The sequence below is a fragment of the Ovis aries genome, chromosome 10 (genome assembly GCF_016772045.2).
Source record: "Ovis aries strain OAR_USU_Benz2616 breed Rambouillet chromosome 10, ARS-UI_Ramb_v3.0, whole genome shotgun sequence".
Classification (NCBI taxonomy): domain Eukaryota; kingdom Metazoa; phylum Chordata; class Mammalia; order Artiodactyla; family Bovidae; genus Ovis; species Ovis aries.
The window spans coordinates 83,365,016-83,391,128 of NC_056063.1; the positions used below are offsets into that span (position 1 = coordinate 83,365,016).

The following is a 26,113-nucleotide window of genomic DNA, read 5'->3' on the forward strand; positions in this document are numbered from 1 at the left end:
TAATACACTTCAGTTGTGTCCAACTCTTTCAACCCCATGGACTATACATACACTCCATGGAATTCTCCAGACCAGAATACTGGAGTGGGTAGCCATTCCCTTCTCCAGGGGATCTTCCCAGCCCAGGGATTGAACCCAGGTCTCGCACGTTGCAGGCAGATTCTTTACCAGCTGAGCCATAAGGAGAGCCTGCCAGAATCTTGTGTCCATGGGATTTTCCAGGCAAGAATACAGGAGTGCGTTGCCAGAGGGCCTTCTAGACCTATGGATGGAGCCTGCGTCTCCTGCTCAGGCAGGCGGGTTCTTTACCACTGGCGCCAGCTGGGAAGTCAATCTAAGCAGGCCGGCCATTAGTTTTTTCAAAAACTTGTTTGAAAATAAAAAAAGCGAGGATTGGCCAGTTCAGTTCAGTCACTCAGTCATATCTGACTCTTTGAGACTCCATGGACTGCAGCACACCAGGCTTCCCTGTCCATCACCAACTCCTGGAGCTTGCTCAAACTCATGTCCATCAAGTCGGTGATGCCATCCAACCATCTCATCCTCTGTTGTCCCCTTCTCCTCCCACCTTCAACCTTTCCCAGCATCAGGTTCTTTTCCAGTGAGTCACTTCTTCACATCAGGTGGTCAAAGTATTGGAGCTTCAGCTTCAGATTGGCCAGTTACCCACCACAAAATAATAGGTTTCTTATGGGCTGTAGTCATCACAGTTGGTTTTTTCCCAGGGGTATCTTAAGAAATTTGTTTGACCAAGAAATGAGGGAATTTCCATTCTATTGTTTTACCAAAAATATATCTGTGCTTTTTTTCCCTGAACGCATTACAAAAATCCAAAAGTTATGTCTTACTTGGTATCATATTTGATTCAAAATCAAGTTTTAATATACAGGAATACAATGTCATATCCTTCCAGTCATATCTTTACAGCAGCGACCAGAAACAGATTGTTTCCCATAACATGTTGTAATGTGAATAAGTCAGAAATGAGTGACAGCTCATTTCTGTTTTAATTTGTGTCTTCCATCTGAGCCCTATTCTTTTTTTTATCACTCAACGGTAATTGCATGTTTAAATAGTTCTCTAGAAGATACATACCATGTCAGTAAGCATGCAGCATTTAAAAGTTAGCAAAGCCATAGAGTGCTGTACCCATTAGGGTTTTCTGTTACTTCAACATCCAAACTGAACAGTGACATCTGAGAAACAGTGTTTTCCAAGTATAAATCCCATGTCAGATTCCGAAATCCTTGAAGAAAGAGGACAGTGACAGTGCTAGCTGGTTCTTAAGAAACCGCCAGTGCGCGCATTGGGGAGATCTGTTAGTTCTTCCGAGATGACTTCTGATGACCAGGAAGCCGAGATATGGCTGCTGGTGGTTCTCCTTCCTGTTCCCACTACACTGGGTTTACCTTGAACAGAGTGTTTGAAATGAGCTGCGCTTTTCAAGTATTGCACTTGGCTTCACTTTGTTTGATCTCCCCCTGCCTCCTTATTGTGAAGGAAGACATCCCTGAATGAGTGGCAGGTGACGCTTGGACCAGGAGGCTGACTAATACTAAAACGATGGGTCCCTTTCATCGAGTGCTTCCTGGATCTATGTTTTCTGTGCTGTGTGTGCTTTGAGTCATTCTCATGCCAACTAGTGGAATAAACTGTCAGCCCCTTTTGCAGATGAAGAAACTGAGGCAGCGGATAAGTTACCTGACCCCATCAGCACAACTAATAAGTGCAAGACACAGCACTGAAGCTCTGGACCGTCTCTGCTCTGGACTTCGTCCAAGCTCAGGGAAGGAGGGCTGCAGTAAGGCTGGCATGGCACGCTCACAGGGGACATGACCGCCGATGGGCACTATGCCAGCCTCTGCCAAGCAGCTGGGTCTTACAAGTGTTACCGCTAGCTTTGTTCCTCTGGGATGTGTATTTTATCTGTGATGGAGGTTACGGAAGGCGAGGCTAAATCGCTTTCCCAGAGTCCCACCCTGGGGAAGACAGCTACGGTCCGGGGGAGCCAGGAGGACCGCACTGTCGTTTTTGGTCGAGCCCACTGCTGTCTTGCCATTTTTGCAGCAAGGATTCAATGAGACGAGAGAGAAATTCTCAGGAGTGTAGCTGGTTCACAGCAAGCACTTGCTCAGATACAGATGTCACCTCATGTCACCTACATCTTGATCAGCATCACTAATATCAGTGTTTCCATTATTACTACTTTCATTTGGGATGATGTGGATTATTTCCCCTTAGAAAACACCTCATATGTCCAGGAACCAGGGCTAGGAACAGGAGATGCAGAAATGCAGAGATACTCGCTACCATGGAGATTATGCCACCGTGAAAGCTCAGGTTGGATACAGGCATGAATGGGCTTCCCTGGTAGCTCAGCTGGTAGAGAATCCATCTGCAATGCAGGAGACTCCCGTTAGATTCCTGGGTTGGGAAGTTCCCCTGGAGAAGAGATAGGCTACCCACTCCAGTATTCTTGGACTTCCCTGATGGCTCAGATGGGAAAGAATCCATCTGCAATGCTAGAGACCTGGGTTTGAATGCTGGGCTGGGAAGATCCCCTGGAGGAGTGCATGGCAACACACTCCCGTATTTTTCCCTAGAGAATCCCCATGGATAGAGGAGCCTGGTGGGCTACAGTCCATGGGGTCTCAAAGAGTCAGACACATCTGAGTGACTGACTAAGCACAGCACAGAGGTGTGAACAGGTGAGCTGACCTGAATCTTTGCTGCATAAGCCACCCACCTGAGTGAAGCCCAGTTCTCAGTTCCCCTCAGTTTATTTCTTCTTATTAACATTAGTCGTCATGAAAGGATCAATTGGAGCATCCTTTAAAAATATTTTAAAGACATTTTAGATATACAGGAAATTTGCAAAAATAGTACAGAGAGATCCCAGGTACCCTTCACCCAGCTTCTTCTCACATTCACAATGTACACAGCCCTGGGCTTCCCAGCTGGTGCAAGTGGTAAAGAACTCACCTCCCAAGGTAGGAGACATAAGAGGCACAGATTCAGTCCCTGAGTTGGGAAGATCCCCTGGAGGAGGGCATGGCAACCCACTCCAGTATTCTTGCCTAGAGAATCCCATGGACAGAGGAGCCTGGTAGATTATGGCCCATGGAGTCGAGAAGAGTCAGACATGACTGAAGCGACTTAGCGTGTGCGAATGAATGGTGCATTTATCCAAACACTGGTACGATAATGTTATCTATAACACAGCCTTTATCCAAAATTTTCCAGTTTTCCCACTAAATCCTTTTTTTATTCCATTCCTTTTAGAAGCAGCTATTTTAAAGAGAAAATCATAGGGACCAGAAAGCATGTCTTTAAACTCATTTCAATTCAGTCCAGGTACTTTACTATACTTTGGGCAGTCTCTGCTGATGATTTATACGAAAACAGAAATCCATGGAGAGATCCCCATGGCTAAGGCATTCTGTTATATTTGGGGATATAAAAGGAAAATTATTCAAGACTATCTTCTGACTGGAAGTAAGACTGCATGCCAAGAGAAACAGTTACAGCTGCTTTGAATGAGAATTCAAAGTGGAAGTGGGGCTTCAAAGAGGAACACACTGAAATATACAAGATAAGATGAATTTTTTACCCCCAGCAGCTGAGAAACAGCTCTACATTGTGTCTGAAAGGCTCTCCCCCCTTCCCTCCAGGAGTGGATCTCACTTCACTGCGGCAGATGAAGCTTCAAAGACCGGTGAGCATGTTAACAGATGTCAAACACTTCCTGTCCTGTGGAGGAAACGTTAATGAGAAAAACGATGATGGCGTAACGCTGGTGAGTCACAACGCTTCCCTAGGAGACACTGCTTACATTGCGAATGTGCATTGGTTTCAGAATCCTAGAACTGGGTGTCATTAACTCCTGAATAAAAGTATTTTATTTTTCTGATCATATCGGTAATACATACTTATTGCAGAAATTTTGCAAAACAGACATACCAAAAAAAAGTACAAATAACTTATACCATCACTCAACATTTATCTGTTGATATATTCTTTTTAAGCTTTATGCATGTTTTTCCTACAAATTTAGAGTAATTTTTATATTATTTTTGTCAGTGTGAGACTTCTGAGCTGCAACTTACAGAAGACTGTTTTCATTTTAAGCAAAAGAACCTATGTTACTCTGATGAATGAATTTTTAAATTCAAACAAACGCCTGCCATTGCTTTTTAATGCTCTCAGGCACAGTTGCATTAAATTGAACACATAACAATTAAATGTGGACTCATTTGGATGTAAACACAATGTCTTATCATCACAGGAAGAACATTTGGTCCTATTGGCCCATAAAAATTACTTGGATCAGGCATGCTGGGTTTAGAATTAATTATTATGGAGATGAATGTGTTGTCTCAAGGAAGTAAGCTATAGAAACAAAAGTGAAAAGCTCTGAAGCAAGGGGCGCACAGAAGCAGTTGCAACCAATTTTAGAAAATGATTCCATTTCTACTATGGGAAAATATGGTGTGAGGTTGAACACAGTAGATGAGGAAAGCAGTGTAACTGAATGAATATGACTTGTGTGATACCTGATGCCTTCATAGATTTATTAAATGCAGATTAAGTGCTTTGAGACTTCTCAATAGAATTATCTTCCTGGACAGTGATGTTGATCTTTGGAATATAAATTTCAGAAGACTACCGAAAACAGAACTCTAAGCTGTAAGAAAACAAAGCAATTTTAGAGTTTATTGAAAAATAACACCCTCAAATGGAAAAAAATATTCCAACTCGTTTATTGAGGAAATATTTACTAACTGTGTCCTGTGTACAAAATCATTGTGAACAAAACCACGAAAGTCCTTCTGTCTTTGTCAGGGGCTCATATTTTGCTGGGGAAGACAAACACTATGCTGTATAAGTGGGCTAAGTATATGGTGCATTGACAGTACTAAACGCAAATCAGAAATAACACAAACAAGGCCGCGACGTGGTCGATACGCAGTTGGCCTTTCGGGGTCGGTAGACAGGTAAGATCTCACTGACGTGAAGAGCTCGGAGTGATGAGCTGCGGGAAGTCTGCCCACTCTGCAGGCGTGAAGGAGGGGTACTGCAGGCTGAGCAGTGGGAACACAGAGGTCCCGAGGCAGGGCCAGGTGCGCCGAGACTAAGGAGCAGCTAGGAGGCCAGCGTGGCTGAGCAGAGAAAGCAAGAGGGGGCGGCAACCAGAACCGGACCATCCCGGGTCTGGTGGGCTCCTGCGAGGGCCGCGGCAGTTACTCTGCGTGAAGTAGGAACGCACTGCAGAGTCCTGAGGAGAGGACGTTGCCTCAGTTCCGGAAGGATCTTCACTCCACCTGCTGCGATGAGGATGTACTGTCCACGGGCAGGAGTGGAGCCGAGAGTCCAGTGAGGAGGCTCTCGTCCAGCAGGTGGTGATGTGACTCAGCCCGGGACGGTAGGCGCTGCAGTGGTGAGAAGTGGCTCATTTCTAAAGTCCACGTCAAAGCAAGGCCCGCTGGGATTTCCTGATGGAAATTCGGTGAGAGAAGAGGAAAAGACTTTAGCGTGACTCTGAATATTTCTAGTTTGAGCAGCTGGAATGCTGGAGTTGACACCGAATGAGAGAAGAACAGGCTGAGGGCAAAGGAAATGGGGGTGGATTCTGGAAACGTGAAGTTAGAAGTGCCTCTTAGCCATCGTCATGGAGGTGCTGAGTTTGTGGTGGGTTACTGAGTCTGATGCATAAAGGGTTTCTTAAAGGAAATCAACCCGGAATCTTCATTGGAAGGACTGATGCTGAAGCTGAAACTCCAATACTTGGCCACCTGATGCGAAGAGCTGACTCATTGGAAAAGACCCTGATGCTGGGAAAGATTAAAGGCAGGAGGAGAGGGGATGACAGAGGATGAGATGGTTGGATGGCATCACTGACTCGATGGACATGAGTTTAAGCAACCCCTGGGAGATGGTGAAGGACAGGGAAGCCTGGTGTGCTGTAGTCCATGAGGTCGCAGAGCTGGACAGGAGTTAGCAACTAAATAATAGCAACAACCGGTGTCTGGAACTCGGGTGCTGTTCAGACTGGAGAAGCAGTGTTGGGATCTCTGGCGTGTTTGTGCTGTCGAGGCCTTGACGCTGGATGAGGTCACTAATCTGATAGGAAGGAAAGAGGACTGGGGACTGATCCGAGGAGCAGAGCCAAGCGGGAGGTCCTGCAACGAGGGGGGAGGGAGGCAAACCAGGAGAGGGAGGCATCCTGGGAGCCCAGCAGGGAGAGCGGGAGAAGCAGGAGGGAGGAGGAATGATTGACCGTCAAATAAATACCGCTGAGAAGTCAAGTGGACAGAGGGAGACTCGCTGCCAGGCTTAGTAACCAGGAGTCCTTGGTTTTCTCATCAGGGCAGCTTTGGTGGAGCGATGGGATCAAAATCAGACTGGAGTGGGCTGTTTAATTAATAGTTCATTTCTACTGTATATCTCGGGGGAGGGGTGGGGAAAGAAGGTACAGTCTGTTTGTAGGACATATATGAAGTTAACCTTAAAAATGCATTCCAGTACACAGTAGGTGCAGATACTTATACGGAATGCCTAGAATAGTCAAATCATAGTGTCAGGAAGTGCACTGGTGTGTGTCAGGGCCCGAGGTGGGGGTGGCGAGGGGGGATGAGGAGTCAGTGATTAACGGGGGCAGAGCTTCAGTTTAGGAAAGTGAAAAATTCAGGAGATGGATGATGGTTTCAGTTGCACAACAACGCAGTGTACCTAGAGCCGCAAACTATATAGTTCACTGTGGTTCAATAGGATGCTTTATATTGATATTATTTTACCACAATAGAAAATTTAAAAGTAAAGATAATCAATAGTTGCTTTAACACATGAGCTACATTAATTAAGACGTCCAACTCATAGTAAAAACCCAGCGGGCTCTGTTTCTTAGTTTGGCAGAAGCTTCATGTTGTTCTGAAATCACAGCTAAATAAAAACAGCACACATGTTCAAATGCCTGCTAAATTAAAAGGCTTACAAACTTCAGAAGGTGAGCTATGGAGAGAATCAATACACAGCAATAAATTGCTATCATTCTCAGCCATCTTCAGTTTTGACCTTCCTTGTGACTTGTTTTTTATTGAACAGAGAACACAAGCGTGGCGTATAATTGTTCTGTAATCGCTAAATCTGGTTTTGTTATTGATATTGTGATCGTCTTTGAGCTTTGTACAGGGAAAAGAACAAAGAACAGGAGGCAGCCCTTCCCTGAGGATGCCAGCAGTTAGCAAGCGGCAGCCTCTTGGATTCTTGGGTCTGAGTTGGTTGGTCAATTATGTTAATACTTCGAGTTGTCTTTCTGTAAAGGGTATGTGTATAGTGTGTGCTTGCCTATTGTTGCTGATAATGATAAGAAGAAAGTCTTATCCACATACGGCTTCTGGATCCTAGTTGGAATTTCAGTTGTGATTCAAAATTGGGCATTATAGGCCATGCTATTACACTGCAAAACAGATTAAACTGTCAACAAAAAACTCGGTGAAGATCTACTCCTAGTGAGATGATTTTTATGCTCCTGCTTTTTCTTCCTTTTTAGAATCTGCAGTATAATAACCAAATGTAAGGTAAATCTTTTTAAAATTTTTTATTTTATTTTTAATGGAACTAGTTGATTTACAAGGTTTTATTAGTTACAGATGTAAAGCAAAGTGATTCAGTTGTACATGTATATATACACATACACACACACAGAGGTGTGTGTATATATATATTCTGGATTTTTTTCAACTATATGTTATTATAAGATACTGAGCATAGTTCTCCACGCTGATGGTAGAACTTTGTTGTTGATTATTGTTCGTTATGTTGGTTATTTACTTTGTAAATGTGTATATATATTATATTTATATATTGTATACAAATACATATATATATAAAGTATTATATAACTTTTTGCATATGTATAATTATATACAATAAGTATATATATAATAGTTTTATAGTAATAGGCTTCTCAGGTGGCCCTAGTAGTGAAGAACCTGCCTGCAAATGCAGGAGACGCAAGAGACGCAGGTTCAGTCCCTGGATGGGGAAGATCCCCTGGAGGAGGGCATGGCACCCCTCTCCAGTATTATTGCCTGGAGAATCATGAAGAGTCTGATGCAACTAACGGGACTTCACAGGCTTGCATATAATAGTTTATATATGATATATTTATAAATAATACTTATATGTATAGTGTATATTTTGTGATAACCTATAAGGGAAGAGGATCTAAAAATGAATATATATAAATGACTGAATCACTTCACTGCACACCTGAAACTAACGTGACATTGTAAATCAACTGTATTTCAACTTTCAAAGAAAGTTATGTGTTTTGCTTTTGTTTTGATGTTACCTGGGATTTGAGTTGCTTGCTGTCCTAGATGTCACATGGAGAAGAAAATGGCAACCTACTCCAGTATGCTTGCCTGGAGAATCCCATGGACGGAGGAGCTTGGTGGGCTACAGTCCACGGGTCGCAAAGAGTCGGACATGACTGAGTGACTTCACTTTCACTTCACTCACTTTGATGTTACCTGGGATTAGAGTTGCTTGCTGTCCTAGATGTCACTGGTAGCCCCTGCTCTGGGTAGCTTTGCTACCAAATGAACCAAGATCATTTTCCATTTAGTCTTTTCCTGGTGAGTAGCTCAGGAGATGACTGAAAGTTGGCCTCTGTTCTAAATGGTAGAGCAGGACTTTTGCCGCATGGAAAGCAAATCTGCTCATAAAGGGTTTGATCCTATGAACTTTGCGTCATTGGTACCAGGCTCTAACCACCGAGGGGACCTCTTCTTCCTGCAGGCTTATACTGCACGTGAAAATCTGAAATCCACTTGCTGGTGCTTAAAGCACAACAATTTGCCAGTCACTGGGTGATGATTCAGATAATATGGAATAAATTTAGAAGCAAGTGAAAAATGAGTTCTTTAGGTGAATATGTATGTAAATTCATATTTTTCTAAAATATCTGTGGATACGTTATTGATAAAATGTTAGTGAGATGAACTTTGTACGTAACAAAGTGTGGCAAGATTATTGTGAAACTTAACCTCTGAATATTTGTGCCTTAAGTTAGATTAAATGTATTTGTTATTCTAATGTAGTTGAAAGTACATACAAAACATAAACCTATAGCTTGAAGAGCATAATTAAGGCCCAAAAGCAATTTTTTTGCTGAATTTTATCAAAATGTATATTTGATAAACCCTTTTGACTTTACTGTAATTTGGTCTTTGTAATAAAAATGGAAAGAAATTATGCTACAAAATTCTACGCTTCAAAACCTAGAAGTCCTTGTTTCAATTAGTTTTTATTTTTCCTTCCCTTATAGATCCGTCTTCTTAATTATTACGATTACAAAATCAACCATGTAGTTACTTAAGAACCTAGTTTAAATTGAGTGTGATGATAAAGCGAAGTGTTAGTGGCTCAGTGGTGCCAGACTCTTTGCGATCCCATGGACTGCAGCCCGCCAGGCTCCTCTGTCCATGGGCTTCTCCAGACAAGGATACCAGAGTGGGTTGCCATTTCCTTCTTCAGGGGATCTTCCAGACCCAAGGATCGAGCCCAGGCCTCCTGGACTGCAGGCTGATTCTTTACTGACTGAGCTATGAGGGAAACCCGAGTGTGATGAAAACTTACTCACAAATAAATCCGGTTGCCTTAGAAGCAGAATTCCTTTATAAGAAAACATTGAAAACTTCCTATCCCCTGATCTCATCATGGTAGTTCAGTTTGCAGTAAGAAAGGAAACCAGGAGGTCAGGACGCGGGGTGGGTGGACTGGAGTGCGGCTCCCCTCGCGGATGCCTCGGGAACACACCCTCGGATGCGGAGGATCTCACCCGGCACCAGCTGAGAGCTGGCAGGTGTCCCCGGCCACCGGAGAGGAGTGTACAGATCCACGCAAAGCCCGGGAGGGTGAAGGAAGGAGGGAGAAGGAGGGGACTGAGCAGGGCCAGACCTGCACCCGAGACAGCAGTGGGGCTGGGGGACCGAAGCAGCGGTCCCATCCCCCGTCAGGGAGACTGTTCCGGACAGAGGGCAAGCATCGGAGGCTCCTGGAGAGCGCCGCAGCTCATCCGTGACCGGCTGCAGGGAATGAGGACCACGCGGACCATCCTTCCCACAGCACTCCGTACCTAGCAGGGACGCACGTCCTCTGGACTGCGCTGAGGCGGCTGGGAGCTGGGGCTTGGGGATTGGAGAGCAATCCCAGGGCAGGGTCTGCTGTTGACTGCAGGGAGGTGGCCCGAGGAGTCGTGAGGGATGGGAGTACGGTGCGGAGTGCCTCCGGAAGAACGCCTGGCAGACATGGAGGCCAGGTGTTGCTGCTGAGTCATGCCTGGGGTGGAGCCTTCACTGTAGTCTTTCTCTCCCCGGTTTTTCCAGTGGTCATGTATGGATGTGAGAGTTGGACTATAAAGAAAGCTGAGTGCAGAAGAATTGATGCTTTTGAACTGTGGTGTTGGAGAAGACTCCTGAGAGTCCCTTGGACTGCAAGGAGATCCAACCAGTCCATCCTAAAGGAGATCAGTCCTGGGTGTTCATTGGAAGAACTGATGTTGAAGCTGAAACTCCAATACTTTGGCCACCTGATGCAGAGAGCTGACCCATTGGAAAAGACCCTGATGCTGGGAAAGATTGAGGGCAGGAGTAGAAGGGGGCAACAGAGGACGAGATGGTTGGACGGCATCACTGACTCAATGGACATGGGTTTGGGTAGACTCTGGCAGTTGGTGATGGACAGGGAGGCCTGGGGTGCTGCGGTTCACAGAGTCGGACACGACTGGGTGACTGAACTGAACTGAGCTGAGTGCTGTAGCCGCTGCCTCCGAGGCCAGTGGAGCGTGCCTTCCTGCACGCTCGGTGCCACAGAGTCCCCTCGATCTGAGCAGCTGAACCACCTCCACGCTTGGTTCTCACTGAGGCAGAGCTGCCAGAGGTTAGCAAAATCTCCAAGAGGGCCATATCTCCTGTGCATGTTGGCTGCTAGGTACCCTGTGTCCCTGGCCCTTCCAGGGTCCCCACAATCCAAGCCGCTGCACTCCCTCCATAGCTGGTCCTCCCTGGGACAGAGCCAGGTCCTCCAGGGCAGCCTCAGGAGCAAACCCCTGCGGAGACACACAGGCAGCTGTGGAGGTAAAACCTCAGCTGAGCCCCAGGGGCCGTGCGGCTAAGGAAGAGAATCGAAAACCTTCCCACCAGCTGTACAAGCTGCAGACTAAATCCACATGGACGGCTAGGCAGACTCTGTCTGTGGAAGATATGAAAAGTCAGTGAGATTCCCCACAAAAGAAAACATCCCAGCTCTGGCAGCTGTAGACCTGGGAGGCAAGAACGTGCGGGAATAGGGCCAGGCGAAAGCCTAGGCTGCCCCCACAGCGGGTCTAGAGACCAGGGCAGAGTTGGAGGGCATCCTGGAGAGGCGGGGTGGACTGTGATTCACAGTGAGGGGAAGGATGCTCTGACAGCTGAGATCTAACAAAACCATGTATTATTATTGTATTTTGAATCATTGGATTTTTTTTCTTTTTTCTGTGGTTGTTTTATTTTTATTAGTAGTTCTATTTAAAGCTTTTGAGAACTTTTATTTAATCACACTTTTTATTTTCTTTATATACTTCTTCATCACTCTGGCTTTTTGTGGTTCTGTGGTTTGTTTTCTTTAATTTTTGCTGTTGTTTGTTTTTCTCACTGTTCTTTGCTGTTCTGGTTGTTCTGTAATATGTGAAATATTTTCCTGAACTTCTGCTTACCTTTGCCCTCCTGCTCTTTCTCTTTTCTCCCTTTGTTCCGTCTTGTCTGTTTGTCTGTCTGGATGTGCTCCACTCACCGGTCGGCCCCCTCATTCGGTCTTGCTTTGGTTTACGTTTTCGCTGCTTTGGTTTTAATTGGTCGATGTTATTCTCAGTGTCCTCTGTTCACCAGGTAACTTTCTTGTGCTTTGTTTTCTATGAACTATTTTGCTCGACTGTGTGTATGTATTTGTTCCTTCTTTTGGGTCTAATGTTACATTTGCCCATTGTCTGGGGTTCGTCGTTTGTTTCTTGCTTTACTTTTTGTTTTTGTGGGTTTCTTTTAATCCCCTTTTAATGCCACATCAAACGTCTTGCGGGATCTCGGTTCCCCGGCCAGAGATCGGGCCTGAGCCTCGAGTGGGAGCACTGAGTCCAGAGCACTAGCCTGGACTGGTGAACTCCTGATCCCAGGGAGCACTGATTAGTGAGAGCTCCCGTGAAGGCCTCCTGCTGGACCCAAGACCCGCCATTACCCAACTGCCGGTGGCACCTGGTGCAGGACACCTCACCCAAACACCAAGCAAGAAAAAACCCACAGACTCAGTCATCAGCAGACAGGCTTCCCACAGGCACCCCACCACATACCACCTCACACAGCCCTGCCCGCCAGAGGAAAACACTCACCCCCTCCCACCAGGGCACAGGTGCAAGGCCTTCCCAACACGAAGGCTACAGAAACCTTTGGGCCAGCCTCACCCACCAAGGGCAGAAGCCAAAAGGGAGAAGAAGGATGGCCCTAAAACCTGGGAAAAGGAGACCTCAAACCCAGTAAGTCAGAAAAAAGTGAAAAGAGAGAAATACTGCACAAATGAAGAAACAAGGCTAAAGACTCACAAGACCCAATAAATGCAAACTAGCTGGAAAAGAATTCTGTGTAATGGTAGTGAAGGTGATACAAAATCTGAGAAATGGGCAGGGGAAAATGCAGGAATTATTTAACACATATAATGATGACCTAGAAGAAATAAAGAATAAACAGTGACCAACGACACAATTACTGAAATTAAAGAAACTATGGAACAGATCAATAGAGTAAGTGAGGCAGAAAACAGATAAACGCGCTGGAAGACAGAATGGTGGAAATAACTGCTAACAAACGGAATAAAGAGAAAGAGTGAAGATAGTGTAGGATACTCTCAGAGACCTCTGGAACAATGTTAAACATACCAACATTCAGATTATAGGGTTCCCAGAAGAAGAAGAGAAAGAGAAGGCATCTGAGAGATTTTCGAAGGGATTGTAGTTGAAAACTTCCCTAACGTGGGAAAGGAAATAATAAAGTCCAAGAAGTGCGGAGAGTCCCATTCAGGATAAAGCACCAGCATGTTGAGACACATACTAATCGAACTGACAAAGGTGAAACACAAAGGAAAAGTATTAAAAGCAGCAAGTGGCATATGAGGGACACCCCATAGGATTAACAGCTGATCTTTCAGCAGAAACTCTGCAGGCCAGAAGGGAGCGGCAGGATGTATTTAAAGTACTGAAAGGGAAAAAACCTACAACCAAGGCTACTCTACTTGGCAAGGATCTCATTCAAAATTGATGGAGAAATAAAAGTTTTACAGACAAGCAAAAGTTCAGAGAAGTTAGCACCTCCAAACCAGCTTCACAACAAATATTAAAGGCACTTCTATAGGCAGGAAGCACAATGAAAGGGAAAGACCTACAAAAACAAACCCAGAGCAATTAAGAAAATCCAACAGGAACATAGACACTAGCAATTACTTTACATGTAAATGGATTAAACACTCCAGCTAAAAGACACCGACTGGCTGAATGGATGTAAAAACAAGACTCCTGTCTATGCTGTCTACAAGAGACCCACTTCAGACATAGGGACACATACAGGCTGAAATTGAGAGGATGGAAAAAGATACTCCATGCAAGTGGAGATCAAAACTGGAGTAGCAATTCTCATATCAAACAAAACAGACCTTGAAAAGTATTACAAGAGATAAGGAAAGACACTGCATAATGAGCAAGGGATCAATCCAAGGGAAATACATAACAATTTAAAATATTTATGCACCCAACATAAGATCACCTCAATACATAAGGCAAATGCCAACAGACATTAAGGGAAATTGTTAGTAATGCTGGAGAGGGTGTGAAGAAAGGGAATTCTCTTGCACTGTTGGTTGTAATGTAAACTAATACAGCCACTGTGGAGAACAGTATGGGGATATCTTAAAAAAAAAAAAAAAAACACAAAAAAACTAGTAATGAAGCTACCATATGACCCAGCAATCCCACTACTGGGCATGTTCTCTGAGGAAACCATAATTGAAAAAGACAACATGTATCTCAGTGTTCATTGCAGGACTGTTTACAACAACTAGGATGTGGAAGCAACCTAGATGTCCATCGGTAAATGAATGGGTAAAGAAGCTGTGGTACATATATATATATAATGGAATATCACTCACCATTTTTAGGAACACACGAGTCAGTTCTAATGAGGTGGATGAACCTAGAGCCTATTATACACAGTGAAGTAAGTCAGAAAGAGAAAAATAACACATGTTATATAACTATAACTATAACTATAACTATAACTATATATATATATATATATATGCAATCTCAAAAGATGTTACTGATGAACCCATTTGCAGGTCAGCAATGGAGAGGCTTCAAAATCACTGCAGATGGTGAATGCAACCATGAGATTAAAAGACACTTGCTCCTTGGTAGAAAAGCTATGAGCAACCTAGACAGCATATTAAAAAGCAGAGACATTACTTCGCCAACAAACGTCCATCTAGTCAAACTTATGGTTTTTCTAGTAGTCATGTATGGATGTGAGAGTTGGACTATAAAGAAAGCTGAGTGCCAAAAAATTGATGCTTCTGAACTGTCATGTTGGAGAAGACTCTTGAGAGTCCCTTGGACTGCAAGGAGATCCAACCAGTCCATTCTGAAGGAGATCAGTCCTGAATATTCATTGAAAGGACTGAAGCTGAAGCTCCAATCCTTTGGCCACCTGATGTGAAGAGCTGACTCACTGGAAAAGCCCCTGATGCTGGGAAAGATTGAAGGCAGGAGGAGAAGGGGACAACAGAAGATGAGATGGTTGGATGGCATCACTGACTCAATGGACATGAATTTGAGCAAGCTCCAGGAGTTGGTGACGGACAAGGAAGCCTGGCGTGCTGCAGTCCATGGGGTCATACAAAGCTGGACACGACTGAGCGGCTGAACTGAACTGAGCTGGAGATGCAGACATAGAGAACAGACTTGTGATCGTAGTGTGGGAAGGAGAGCACAGAACAGATGGCGGGAGCAGCGTGGAATCACATATGTTACCACATGTAAAATAAGTAGCCAGTGGGAATTTGCTGCATTTCTCAGGAAGTTCAAACCAGTGCTGTGATACACCAGAGGGGAGATTTGGGGTGAGAAGTGGGAGGGGGGGTCCCAGAGGGAGGGGACGTATATGTACCTATTGAAGAAACCAACACAACACTCTAAAGTGATTATCCTTCAATTAAAAATAAATTTAAAAAAAGAAGGGATAGTGTACCTAAAAAACTTATTTTGTATTTGAAAATATTCGTATTATAGTAGTCGAACGGAGCACTGGAGAGGGAAACAATTACATGAAAAAATGCATGTTGTCAGAGTCTGTAAATAATATTTAGCCTGTAAGCTTTTTTTCCCCAAAGAATAATGATGTCCACTTGTACAAAATTATATATAACTTCTTTTTTAAAGGTCTTTGTATTTCAGCTCCGATACTTCATTAAATGCATCTCTTCAAACCACCAAATGCAGTGCCCGGCTGTCCCTGCTCTTTCACGGTAAATGACGGAGTGTGTTTCTGTCTCAGCTGCACATGGCCTGTGCCAGTGGCTACAAGGAAGTCGTGTCCCTCCTCCTGGAGCACGGTGGGGACCTCAATGCCGCAGACGATCAGGACTGGACCCCGCTTCACCTGGCAGCAAAGTATGGCCAGGTAAAATCTGCCCTGAAGTCATTGTTAAAGCTATCGTATGACCGTCGCATCATTTCCCATTTAAGTTTTTTCAAAATGTGGACTGACATGATGTACCTTGACTTTTAATGGGGTTGTTTTACTGAGAAGATATGCTTTTGGTTGAAAGAAAAATTTTACTTTCCAAAGGAGCTTTCATAACCTACATTCCTCAACACTCTGCATAACATACTCAGGCTCATTGGAGAAATAGTCAAAACCAGAAACAGTCTTTATAGAATGGTCTTAATATTATTTTTTTTAACATTAGATAGTCCTTTTCAGTGTACAGGTTTCCTGAGTCTGTAATAATTGTGTTTGTTTTCTGCAGTTAGTAGATTTAAAGCAAAATAACATTTTATATTTTATTTTCCTTAATAAATTATATTTCATTGTAACAGATGAAGGATGATAGCAGAGTTCTTTCTCTGAATTGACTCTCAGTTGATTGATTCTCAATTGATTATCTATAGCTAATATATCTTAGGGACTTCCCTGGTGGCTCGGACGGTTAAGCGTCTGTCTATAATGCGGGAGACCCGGGTTCGATCCCTTGGTCAGGAAGATCCGCTGGAGAAGGAAATGGCAATCCACTCCAGTAGTATTGCCTGGAAAATCCCATGGACATAGGAGCCTGGTAGGCTATAGTCCATGTGGTCACAAAGAGTCGGACATGACTGAGCAACTTCACCTCACCTCAATATGTCTTGAGTTACTATTGCACAAACTAGCTTCTCACTAGGTTATGACTTACCATGAAGAAGAAATTCAATTTTATTTAATTGATGTGAGTGAATGTAATTCAGCAGTATTCATAATATTTTGTTAATGTTAAAGTTGATTTTTTAAAAGATATACAATATGTTGTGTTAGGGAAAGTCTTAGTATTAATAGTATAAAATATAACTTAGGTTACATGTAAATGAAGATTTGAGCTAAACTTCTTGATGTCCAAGCATTAGTTTGGTGCAAACTATGTCACTCATTGAATTCATAGTAAGTTAAATCGCCTAGATACTAGCCAGTGTGTAGAATATGTATCATACAAGTGGAATCATCCGGTTGTTGCAAACACTGAAATTATTTGCATCTCAGGCATGTTAGGAAAAGTATATTACTTGAGGATATGCCGCTTCCAAACTAATAGGAACACTGCTTTGACAACATTCCTGTAGAAAAAGATTCATTCATTCAATAAACATTTTTATCATGCTGTTAGTAACACTAGGTCTGTGCTTCTGGCAAGCATGTGTGTGTAAGTGAATGGCTGTGTTGAGGAGCTGAGGCTGGAGGTAGCTAAAAGCATTGGCTTCAGAGTTCTGGCTTTCCAGTTCTCTCAAGATCATAGGAGTCCTGGGGCATCAAAAGTACACCATCAATCTAACAGTAGTCCACCTGAGCACAGCAGCATCCCAGGATGTGCGAGGGGAGAAGTTCTGTAGAAAACAGAGAAGAGGACTTATAAGCTGGTACTGTTTCCTTAGACACAACTTACTGGCTTGTGCTGAAGAGGTGATGGTCAGTGAATTATCAAAATGTGCCTAAGGTAGTCGGAGATCGCTTCCAGAAGGAACTAAATCGGAAAGCGATGAAATGTCACAGAGCGCTGCGCAAACTTGAATGCATCATTTGACCCAGCGTTTCACTTTGGCTGACAGGACTTTCAGATTCTGGGCCAGGCCTCGTTTCAGAGTAACTGATTGGTTCCCTTAACCACTTTCATAAGATTATCAACTCTGGAGGAACAGGACTAGATTTAACAAAAAAGAAGTTTTTAAAAGACCTGTCACTATTGATAGATCTGTTACTAGACATTTAAATGGTTTTATCAGAACCCAGCGCGTGTTTTTTGTTTTATTTGCCTTCAGGTCAAATGAAATGTTTGGTAGGAGTTGATGTATTCTGTTTGCTGTGGTATTTTTCAGTTCTGTGATTTCCATTTGGTTCTTTCTTAGAACTCCTGTGTCTTTGAAGAGGTGTTCTGTTTTATAATTCAAGAGAATTTGTAATTGCTTGTTGAAGCATTCTTATGATGCTTGCATTAAAATCATCATCAAATAATTTCAGCATCTTCATCTTCATATATGGTGTCAACTGGTTGTCTTTTATCAATCAAGATGTACTCTCCTGATTTTTATTTCACTAGGATGAGTGGCTTTTAGTTGTTTCTTGGACATTTTGACTGTTTTGTTAGGAGAATCTTTGTCCTATGGAAATCTTCCATTTTAGCAAACAGCAGCTCTGTTCAGCTTTAGCATCCAGGTTCTGGGTCTACTTGAGTGGGATGTGGGTCCAGTGATGGTTTAATTTTCAGATCCTTCGAGGTATTATTTTGGTGTGCTTGGTTTACCTGGGTCCCTGGGGTTCTTGTGGGTTTCTTTTCGGTGCCCCAGGAGGGATGGAAGGTGTTTCCTTGGGCCAAGCCGCCCATGTCTCTGGGTAGGGTAGGAGAATCTCTATGGATATAACAAACTTCCAGGGCTGGGGGCTTTTGATTGTGCCCCCGCCTGCTCGCAAGCACCCCTTCCTTAGCCACCCTTGTCTCTCATGGAGGGGGGGTCAGTCTCATTGGATACAGAGTGCCTCCCTTGGCACTTACGGTTCGCAGGGTCGTGGTGCCAGCTCCACCTGACATTGTCAGGGAGACATGGTTTGAAAGATGTGGGAAGCATGTCCCTGCCCTCCAGTTCTGTTGCTGGGTTGGGCTGGAAGCACCGGGCCCAGAGGTGCCCTTCTCTGCTGTGTGTGAGGACACAGACCGCCCTGCCTCCCTGCGGTTCCTCCCCTCCACGGGTGCTGAGCCAGTCCATCTTCCTTCTTCCACTTGTCAGAGTTCTTCAGGGATTGCTTGCTTTTTCCCGGGTTTACTGTAATTAGTGGGGAGGACCAGTAAGAAATCAGTCTGAGCTGGTCTGTTTTAAAACAACCGCTTCTGTTTTTTTTTTTTTTAAAATGCTTATTTCTGGAGAAGGAAATGGCAACCCACTCCAGTGTTCTTGCTTGGAGAATCCCAGGGACGGGGGAGCCTGGTGGGCTGCCGTCTATGGGGTCACACAGAGTCGGACACGACTGAAGTGACTTAGCAGCAGCAGCAGGAGAAGCAGCGCTTAGTGTAAGACACAGAAGCCCAATACAAGTGCTGCTTCGTTCACAAAACTTCCTGGAACTGTTGTCATACAAAAGTCAAGAGACCGAAGAATCATGGATGAATCAGGCAGGGAGCGTCAGAGGACATCAGAATTCCACCCCCTTATCTGTCACAGTCCACAACCTTCCTGATCTATGATCCAAAACTTTTCTAGATCTATGCTCTTAGCCTAGAGAAACACAGTCGTGAACTTATGTGGGAAATACGATTCAACATTTGCATATAGTTTACAAAAGGAAGAGTAATTAAGATGAATGTCGTTGCCACTGCATTTCCCTTGTACTTGCTACATTTCCAACACCCACCATTTATTCGTGATTAATGGTAAAGGAATGAAGTTCTTGGCTCACATACTGTTGAAGCCTGACTCAGAGCATTTTGAGCATTACTTAGCTAGCATGTGAAATGAGTGCAATTCGCAATAGTTTGAACATTCTTCAGTGCTGCCTTTCTTTGGGATTGGAATGAAAACGGACCTTTCCCAGTCTTGTGGCCACTGCCAAGTTTTCCAAATTTGCTGGCATATTGAGTGCAGCACTTTAACAGCATCATCCTTTAGCATTAGAAATAGCTCAGCTGGAATTCCATCACTTCCACTAACTTTGTTTGTAGTGATGCTTCCTAAGGCCCACTTGACTTCACACTCCAGGATGTCTGGCTCTAGCTGAGTGATGACAGTGAGAACTTCCAGATGTTCAAGCTGGATTTAGAAAAGGCAGAGGAACCAGAGATCAAACTGCCAACATCTGTTGGATCATAGAAAGAGCAAGAGAATTTCAGAAAAACATCTACTTCTGCTTCATTGACTACGCTAAAGCCTTTGGCTATGTGGATCACAACAAACTGTGGAAAATTCTTAAAGAGGTGGGAATACAAAACCACCTTTTCTACCTCCTGAGAAAACTGCATGTCAAAAAGCAACAGTTAGAACCAGACATGGAACAATGGACTGGTTCCAAATTGGGAAAGGAGTACCTCAAGGTGGTATATCGTTACCCTGCTTATTTAACTTATATGCCAAGTACTTCATGTGAAATGCCAGGCTGGATGAAGCACAACCTGGAATCAAGGCTGCTGGGAGAAATATCAATAACCGAAGATATGCAGGTGACACCACCCTTATGGCAGAAAGTGAAGCTGAGCTAAAGAGCCTCTTGAAGATGAAAGAGGAGAGTGAAAAAGCTGGCTTAAACCTCAACATTCAAAAACCTAAAATCATGGCATCCAGTCTCATCACTTCATGGCAAATAGATGGGGAAACAATGGAAACAGTGGCAGACTTTATTTTCTTGAGCTCCAAAATCACTGCAGATGGCGACTGCAGCCATGAAATTCAAAGACGCTTGCTCCTTGGAAGAAAAGCTATGACAAACCTAGACAGCATAGTATAAAACAGAGACGTAACTTTGCAACAAAGGTCCATATAGTCAAAGTTGTGGTTTTTCCAGTACTCACATGTGGATGTGAGAGTTGGACCATAAAGAAGGCTGAGCGCCAAAGAATTGATGCTTTTGAACTGTGGTGTTGGAGAAGACTCTTGAGTGGTGTTGGAGAAGACTCTTGAGAGTCCCTTGGACTGCAAGGAGATCCAACCAGTCACTCCTAAAGGAAATCAGTCCTGGATATTCATTGGAGGGACTGATGCTGAAGCTGAAGCTCCAATACTTTGGCCACTTGATGCAAAGAGCCAGCTCATTAGAAAAGACCCTGACGCTGGGGAAGATTGAAGTTGGGGGGAGAAGGGAACGACGGAGGATGAGATCACCTACTGAGATGCTGAAAGACAGGGAAGCCTGGCGTGCTGCAGTCCATGGGGCTGCAGAGAGGCAGGCATGACTGAGCGACTGGACGGCGACAACAGATGAGTTAAGTAATGCTTTACAGTTGCTGCATTTTTCCCCCCAAACCAGCTGCACAATATCTGACCCCAACTTTTATGAAACATATTTCTCCTTTTTGGGATTCCTATTTTTCCTTCTATTTCTCAGACACTGCCCCACACCCCGACACACTTGCAGGTCATTCTGCACATCTTAGGGATTAAAGCAGCTTTGTGCTGAGGATTTCCAGGGCCTCTCACTGGCTCTGGGCACCTGCCAGCCCTTGTTGGCCGTGTGAGCCTGACCACACTCCCCGAGTCTCCCTCCCTACAGCCTGGCCCCAGCCAGGGTCTTCGATCAATGAGAACCATCCCCTTTTGATTACGTAGCTCAGAAGAGTGGGGAGGACTATGGAGGCAAATGTATTAGACAGTCAGGGAGCCAGTGTCCAAGTCAGCTGATCCAGCTGCTGGCTTCACACAGACGTGCAGCCCAAAGTTCTCCAAAAGTACATTGATGGTGTGCACATGAGGCAGATTTTAAACAAAGTTGTCTCACCTTTATCCTCTGTGTCTCTGGAAAGTGACTCACCGTTGATTCAGAGTTTTCTAAATCCTTAAACACTTTGATACTAAGGATAGGCTCTGACGATCATCTGTCTTTTCTGTTTTAATCCATTAAACCTACGCAAATGGAGTCGCTCCCAGAAGATAGGACCCAGCATAGCAGAGTTTGTCTGCGTTGCTCTGTGGGCTTTCCTGGTGTCCAGCAGAGTCACTGAAGCACCTGAATGGCCAGATCTATCAGCCCAGAACCAGAAGCTGAGCGCTGGCCCTGAGTCGTAGAGCAGGGCTTTACTATTAGAATACAAAACTCCAAACCCAAAATACTCTTCCTTGATTTAGATCCAAGAAACAACCAAGATTTATGTTAATAGAGGATTCTGAGCAGATTGCATCTTAATTATTTTGTCAAGAAAATAACCGTATGATATTTTTAAAACTTGTTCACCCATAAAAATACCATTTAATATTCATTTTGGGAATGAGTATTACTTTCAAAAGAGATATTATCTGGATATCAGTTTATATGCACAGGAGATTTATAACTCTCTAAGGAAGTAAATAAATACATCTCAGTTGAGTGGAAAAATGTTTTAGAAAGCCTCACATTTTGGAGAGACTAATTATATTTTTACAGATGTTCATAGCAACTTCAGTTTCTTATAAATGACTTGCAAATATGGAGAAAGCAGTCCATAATTTATAAAAATATTTATAATTGACGTGTGTACCAGGATTTATAACTGACGTGTATACATATTTTAAATCTTGCCTTTATAAATATATTAACTTTTCCAGTGAGAAAAATAATAGATGCCTATTCTTGTCTAAAACTAAGAATTGAATAAGTTATGTTAGCAATAAATCCTTTGATTTTACAATTTTTATGATTTGTACATAGAATGGAATTTGCTTCTAGCTTTATATATATTTTTAGTGTTTATAATCAGATTGGCAATCCTGAAACAAAGGATAAAATAATCAGACAAATGTTGTATCAAATCTCCTTCCCTTCAAAATTATTTGTATCACACATCTGAGTATCTTAATGGTCAAAGGAGTTATTTGTATTCTCAAATACATTTTACCCAATTACATAAGAACTGAGACATATTCAGAGATTTTTTCCCTTTAGGCATTTATTTTTCCATTGGAAAAAACTGAAAACGCTCTCTGGTCTTCCTCCTACCACTCTGAGCATCAAACATCGGTCCATCCTAGGTTCCCTGTCTTCTCAGCGTGTCCATGTCTTCAGAGAACCTCACACTTGCAGCTCCAAATACTCGCCATGATCATGGCCCCCAAAGCCTTCTCTTGAGTCTCCCGACGCATGAGGACCCCCACCCAGTGGGTTATCTCTGTCAACCTGTCCTCAGCTTCACCTTTGGTACAAAGGGAATCACCCTCTTCTTTTCCGGCTCTGGGCCTGTCACTCCTGTGTTTCATCGCTTTTTTATCACAAACCTGGGCGTGGTCATTTTCCTGCCTGTCTTGTAACTGGGAAACCACTGCGCCCACAGACTCCTCCCTGGTGAATAGCTTCGAGCTGCCTGAGTTGCCACTGCAGCCCCCCAATCCGTGCATCCTCGGGGTCTGCCGTCACCCCGTGATCCGCATCATGGTGTCTGGATTAACCCATCAGCCTCCTAGCAGAGTGCCCTGGTTCTCAGCCACTCCACCCTCAGCAGTGGGGCCACAGTGAGATTTCTGCATGGACATACAAACAAAGTATTCACTGCACCGTCTTTCCATGGCCGGTGACATGAAATGCCTATTCTGTAACACAGTTCCTGAGTCCCCACATGCCAGGAGTTCTGCTTAACTCTCCTTCATGATTTTTCCTATTCCCCCACCAGGGGAGGATGCAGTGAGACTGAACTTCTTTTAATTTCTGGAACAGGCCAGTGTGCTCATCCTTTGCATGTTCTTTGCTTTTCTTAGAAGTGTTGACTGGTTCACGCTTCCCTGCCCTGCAGCGTGGCTCGGAGCGGTCACTTCACTACCTTTCCTACCTTTCTGGGTCCTGTGAGATTCCCCCTCAGGCGCCATACCTAGCACCTGCATCCATCCCATCGCATCAGTGAGCCTGTGTCTGAAACGTCTCTAGCATTTGTCCTCACCGCTCTCCAGCCTGGGAGAACTGGGAGCAATGCAGGTTTCTTGTCTGCAGAGGGCTGGCACAGAACCCTAGGTTAGTGCTTATTAACGAGAGTCACGGAACATTCTAGTTGTGCAGACTCTTGTCTGTCCGTGCGCCACTGAACACGTGTGAAGAAAGGGTGGGTGAGCACACACCACGAGACCCCTGGGCCGATGGGAGACATGCTCAGGTGGAGATCCAGGAGACAGCTGGGCACGTGCAGGCGGGGCTGGACATAGAGATTTTCAATGGATGAGCCAGAGGAACTGCACAGGATGGAGGGGGAGCCCCATGAAGGGCAGAACATGTTAGCAGTCTAAAGAGGCCATCGAGGAGTCTGTACACCTGACGGTTTTCAGATGGTCCTGAGTTAAGACACGTTTACTCAGGAAGATGTAGCGTGTGAGCCAGTGACTGGAGGGTATATATAAATTCTGAATTCCCAGAGACCTTTAACATTATAATTTATTTTTATTAAGTGAAGCAATCTCTTTTAGCTTCAGCACTAGGAATTTGGCTGTCTCTGAACACTCATTTTATTTTTTTACTTTTTAAAGAAGTCACTTAAAATGACCATCAAGGAATTAATTTTGGTGAATTTATCCAAACTGAAATATAATTATCTGAGGAATGAGTAAAGTCCATAGCCAGTGTGAATTAAATTTCAGCTTAAATACATTTTCTATCAGCCACATAGAGCCTCCTTACACACATACACACACTCAGGCACACGCATGCAGAATGTCGGTCACCTTACTGCCCTTTGATCATTTTGGTGATTACAAAGCTCCTGTAATAGTGAAGGTACATCCTTGTTTGGTTCACACTTTACTACTTGAAGTCATTTACTACCGCCGAGATCTTTTCTGAGGTTAAGACACATGTTCCAAACTACTCTGAAAGTGAAATCACCACTGGCCTGCTTAATTTAGTTCTGGAACATGCCTCGTTGATTTCCAAGTGGAAGTGCTTGGGAATTACTGACTTTCAAAAAAAAAAAAAGGAATGGAATTCCCCAAGCGAGAGAAGCTTCTTCATTCCACAAATGAATGTTTGTTTTTACAGGCCTGAAGTAAAATGGAAGTGCTTTTTGTTGTTAAAGATTTTCATGTAGGAACCCATTTGCTTTGATGACTTAAATGCTCTCTGCAGGTACAGGGGAAGCTGTGGAGGGAGGTAGTTTGTTTTCTCTCTGGAGTGCCGTGAAGAGTGAATTGAATTTAGAAAATGCACAGTGATTGTTAGACTCTCCGACAATCTGACGTTTTTGCCGAGACGTAAAAGCCTTTGGGTGCTGCCGTTTTTTCCAAGCTGTGAAAATCAGGGGTGGTCTTATTCAGCCCTTGGCTTTGCGTTTCTGCCTTTCCTTTCCCCTGTTCTTCTCTGCCACTTTCCCTCCCTCTCCCACTCCACTCCGTTCTCTCCGCCCCTCATCCTTTCCTCCCAACCTCCCTTCCTCTCTTATGGTTGAAAAGCAAGCAAATCTCTCTCATTGTTAATATAAAACCAAACTCTTTCCTAACCCACTCTAATGTCCTGGGACCATGCTCTATGTATTATATCTTTTCAGATTTCAAGAGAACATCCGTATCTTTAGTAAACTGTGTATATTTGGAGATAAAAATAAACCCTAAATAGAAGCAGTCTGCTGTAGCATGATTTAAGTGTTACTGTTATATTTTATGTTCTGTAAAGCCAAACCCTGATTTGGGATGGACCTGTGGGAAAGCTAGCAAGGGGACAGACTATTTAGAATGTAGTTCATTTCCTAATGAGGGCACTAACAAGATCAGTAAGTGGTGGGTGGGGAGTTACTTGGGAATGTTTGGACAGAGTGCTTGCGTGGGTGGAGAATGACCCGAAAGCGTTGCAAAAACAACAAAGCCACAGCCCAGAAAGCCAGCCCCCTTCTAATCAATATAATAAACCAAGAAATGGAAGGACAAAGTTAGGAAAAGAAATAAAAATCCAAAGGAATCTCCCAAAATTTAAAAAAAAACAAACTAGAACCATTAAATTCTTCACAGTATTTCATTAAAATCATAAAATATATAGAAATCTTTTTTCAAAATATGTATAAGATTTATATGTTAGAAACTATTTAACAATATAAATATGAAACAATATAATAAAATTAAAGGAGATCTAAATAAATGGGGCAGTACGCCATATTCACGTATTGAGATGAATATTATTGAGATGCTGTTACTGACCCTTTCAAATCTGGCCCCAGAAAGGATCCACCTGCCCACTTCACTCACAGCAGTAGAACAGCGTTGAGCAGCTGGGTTCAAAACCAAAGGGGAGCTTCTCCTCTTTTATTAATTTAAGTAGAGTTGATTTACAGTGTTGCGTTAGTGTCCAGTGTACAGCAAAGTGATTCAGTGGCCTGTGTTTACTGACTTTAGAATTCTTTTCCACTATGGTCTATTACAGGATATTGAGTATAGTCCCCTGTGTGGAAGCTTTATTCTCTGATCAGAGGACGGAGAGGTGAGGGCAGGGCTGGTTTATGGGGATCTCTCTGTAGGAGGGGGAGGAGTTCGGGGTGAGCACAGTCGCTTTGCTCACAGCTCCAATGCCAAGTGAAGATTTCTGCACATAGCCTATCACCACCACCATCTTGAACAAGGCATACACCAAGAGATATAAACTAGAGTATTTAT

At 43.7% G+C, this 26,113-nt stretch overlaps 1 protein-coding gene across 1 annotated transcript in view; it reads left to right on the forward strand.

Moving 5' to 3' along the window:
* Positions 1 to 26,113, forward strand: part of MYO16 (myosin XVI) — a 527,889-nt gene that overhangs the window by 206,867 nt on the left and 294,909 nt on the right. Inside the window, exons 6-7 of the mRNA XM_042255055.2 lie at positions 3,672 to 3,796; positions 15,633 to 15,758. Of these exons, the coding sequence (XP_042110989.1) occupies positions 3,672 to 3,796; positions 15,633 to 15,758 (251 nt within the window). The remainder of the gene's footprint in view (positions 1 to 3,671; positions 3,797 to 15,632; positions 15,759 to 26,113) is intronic.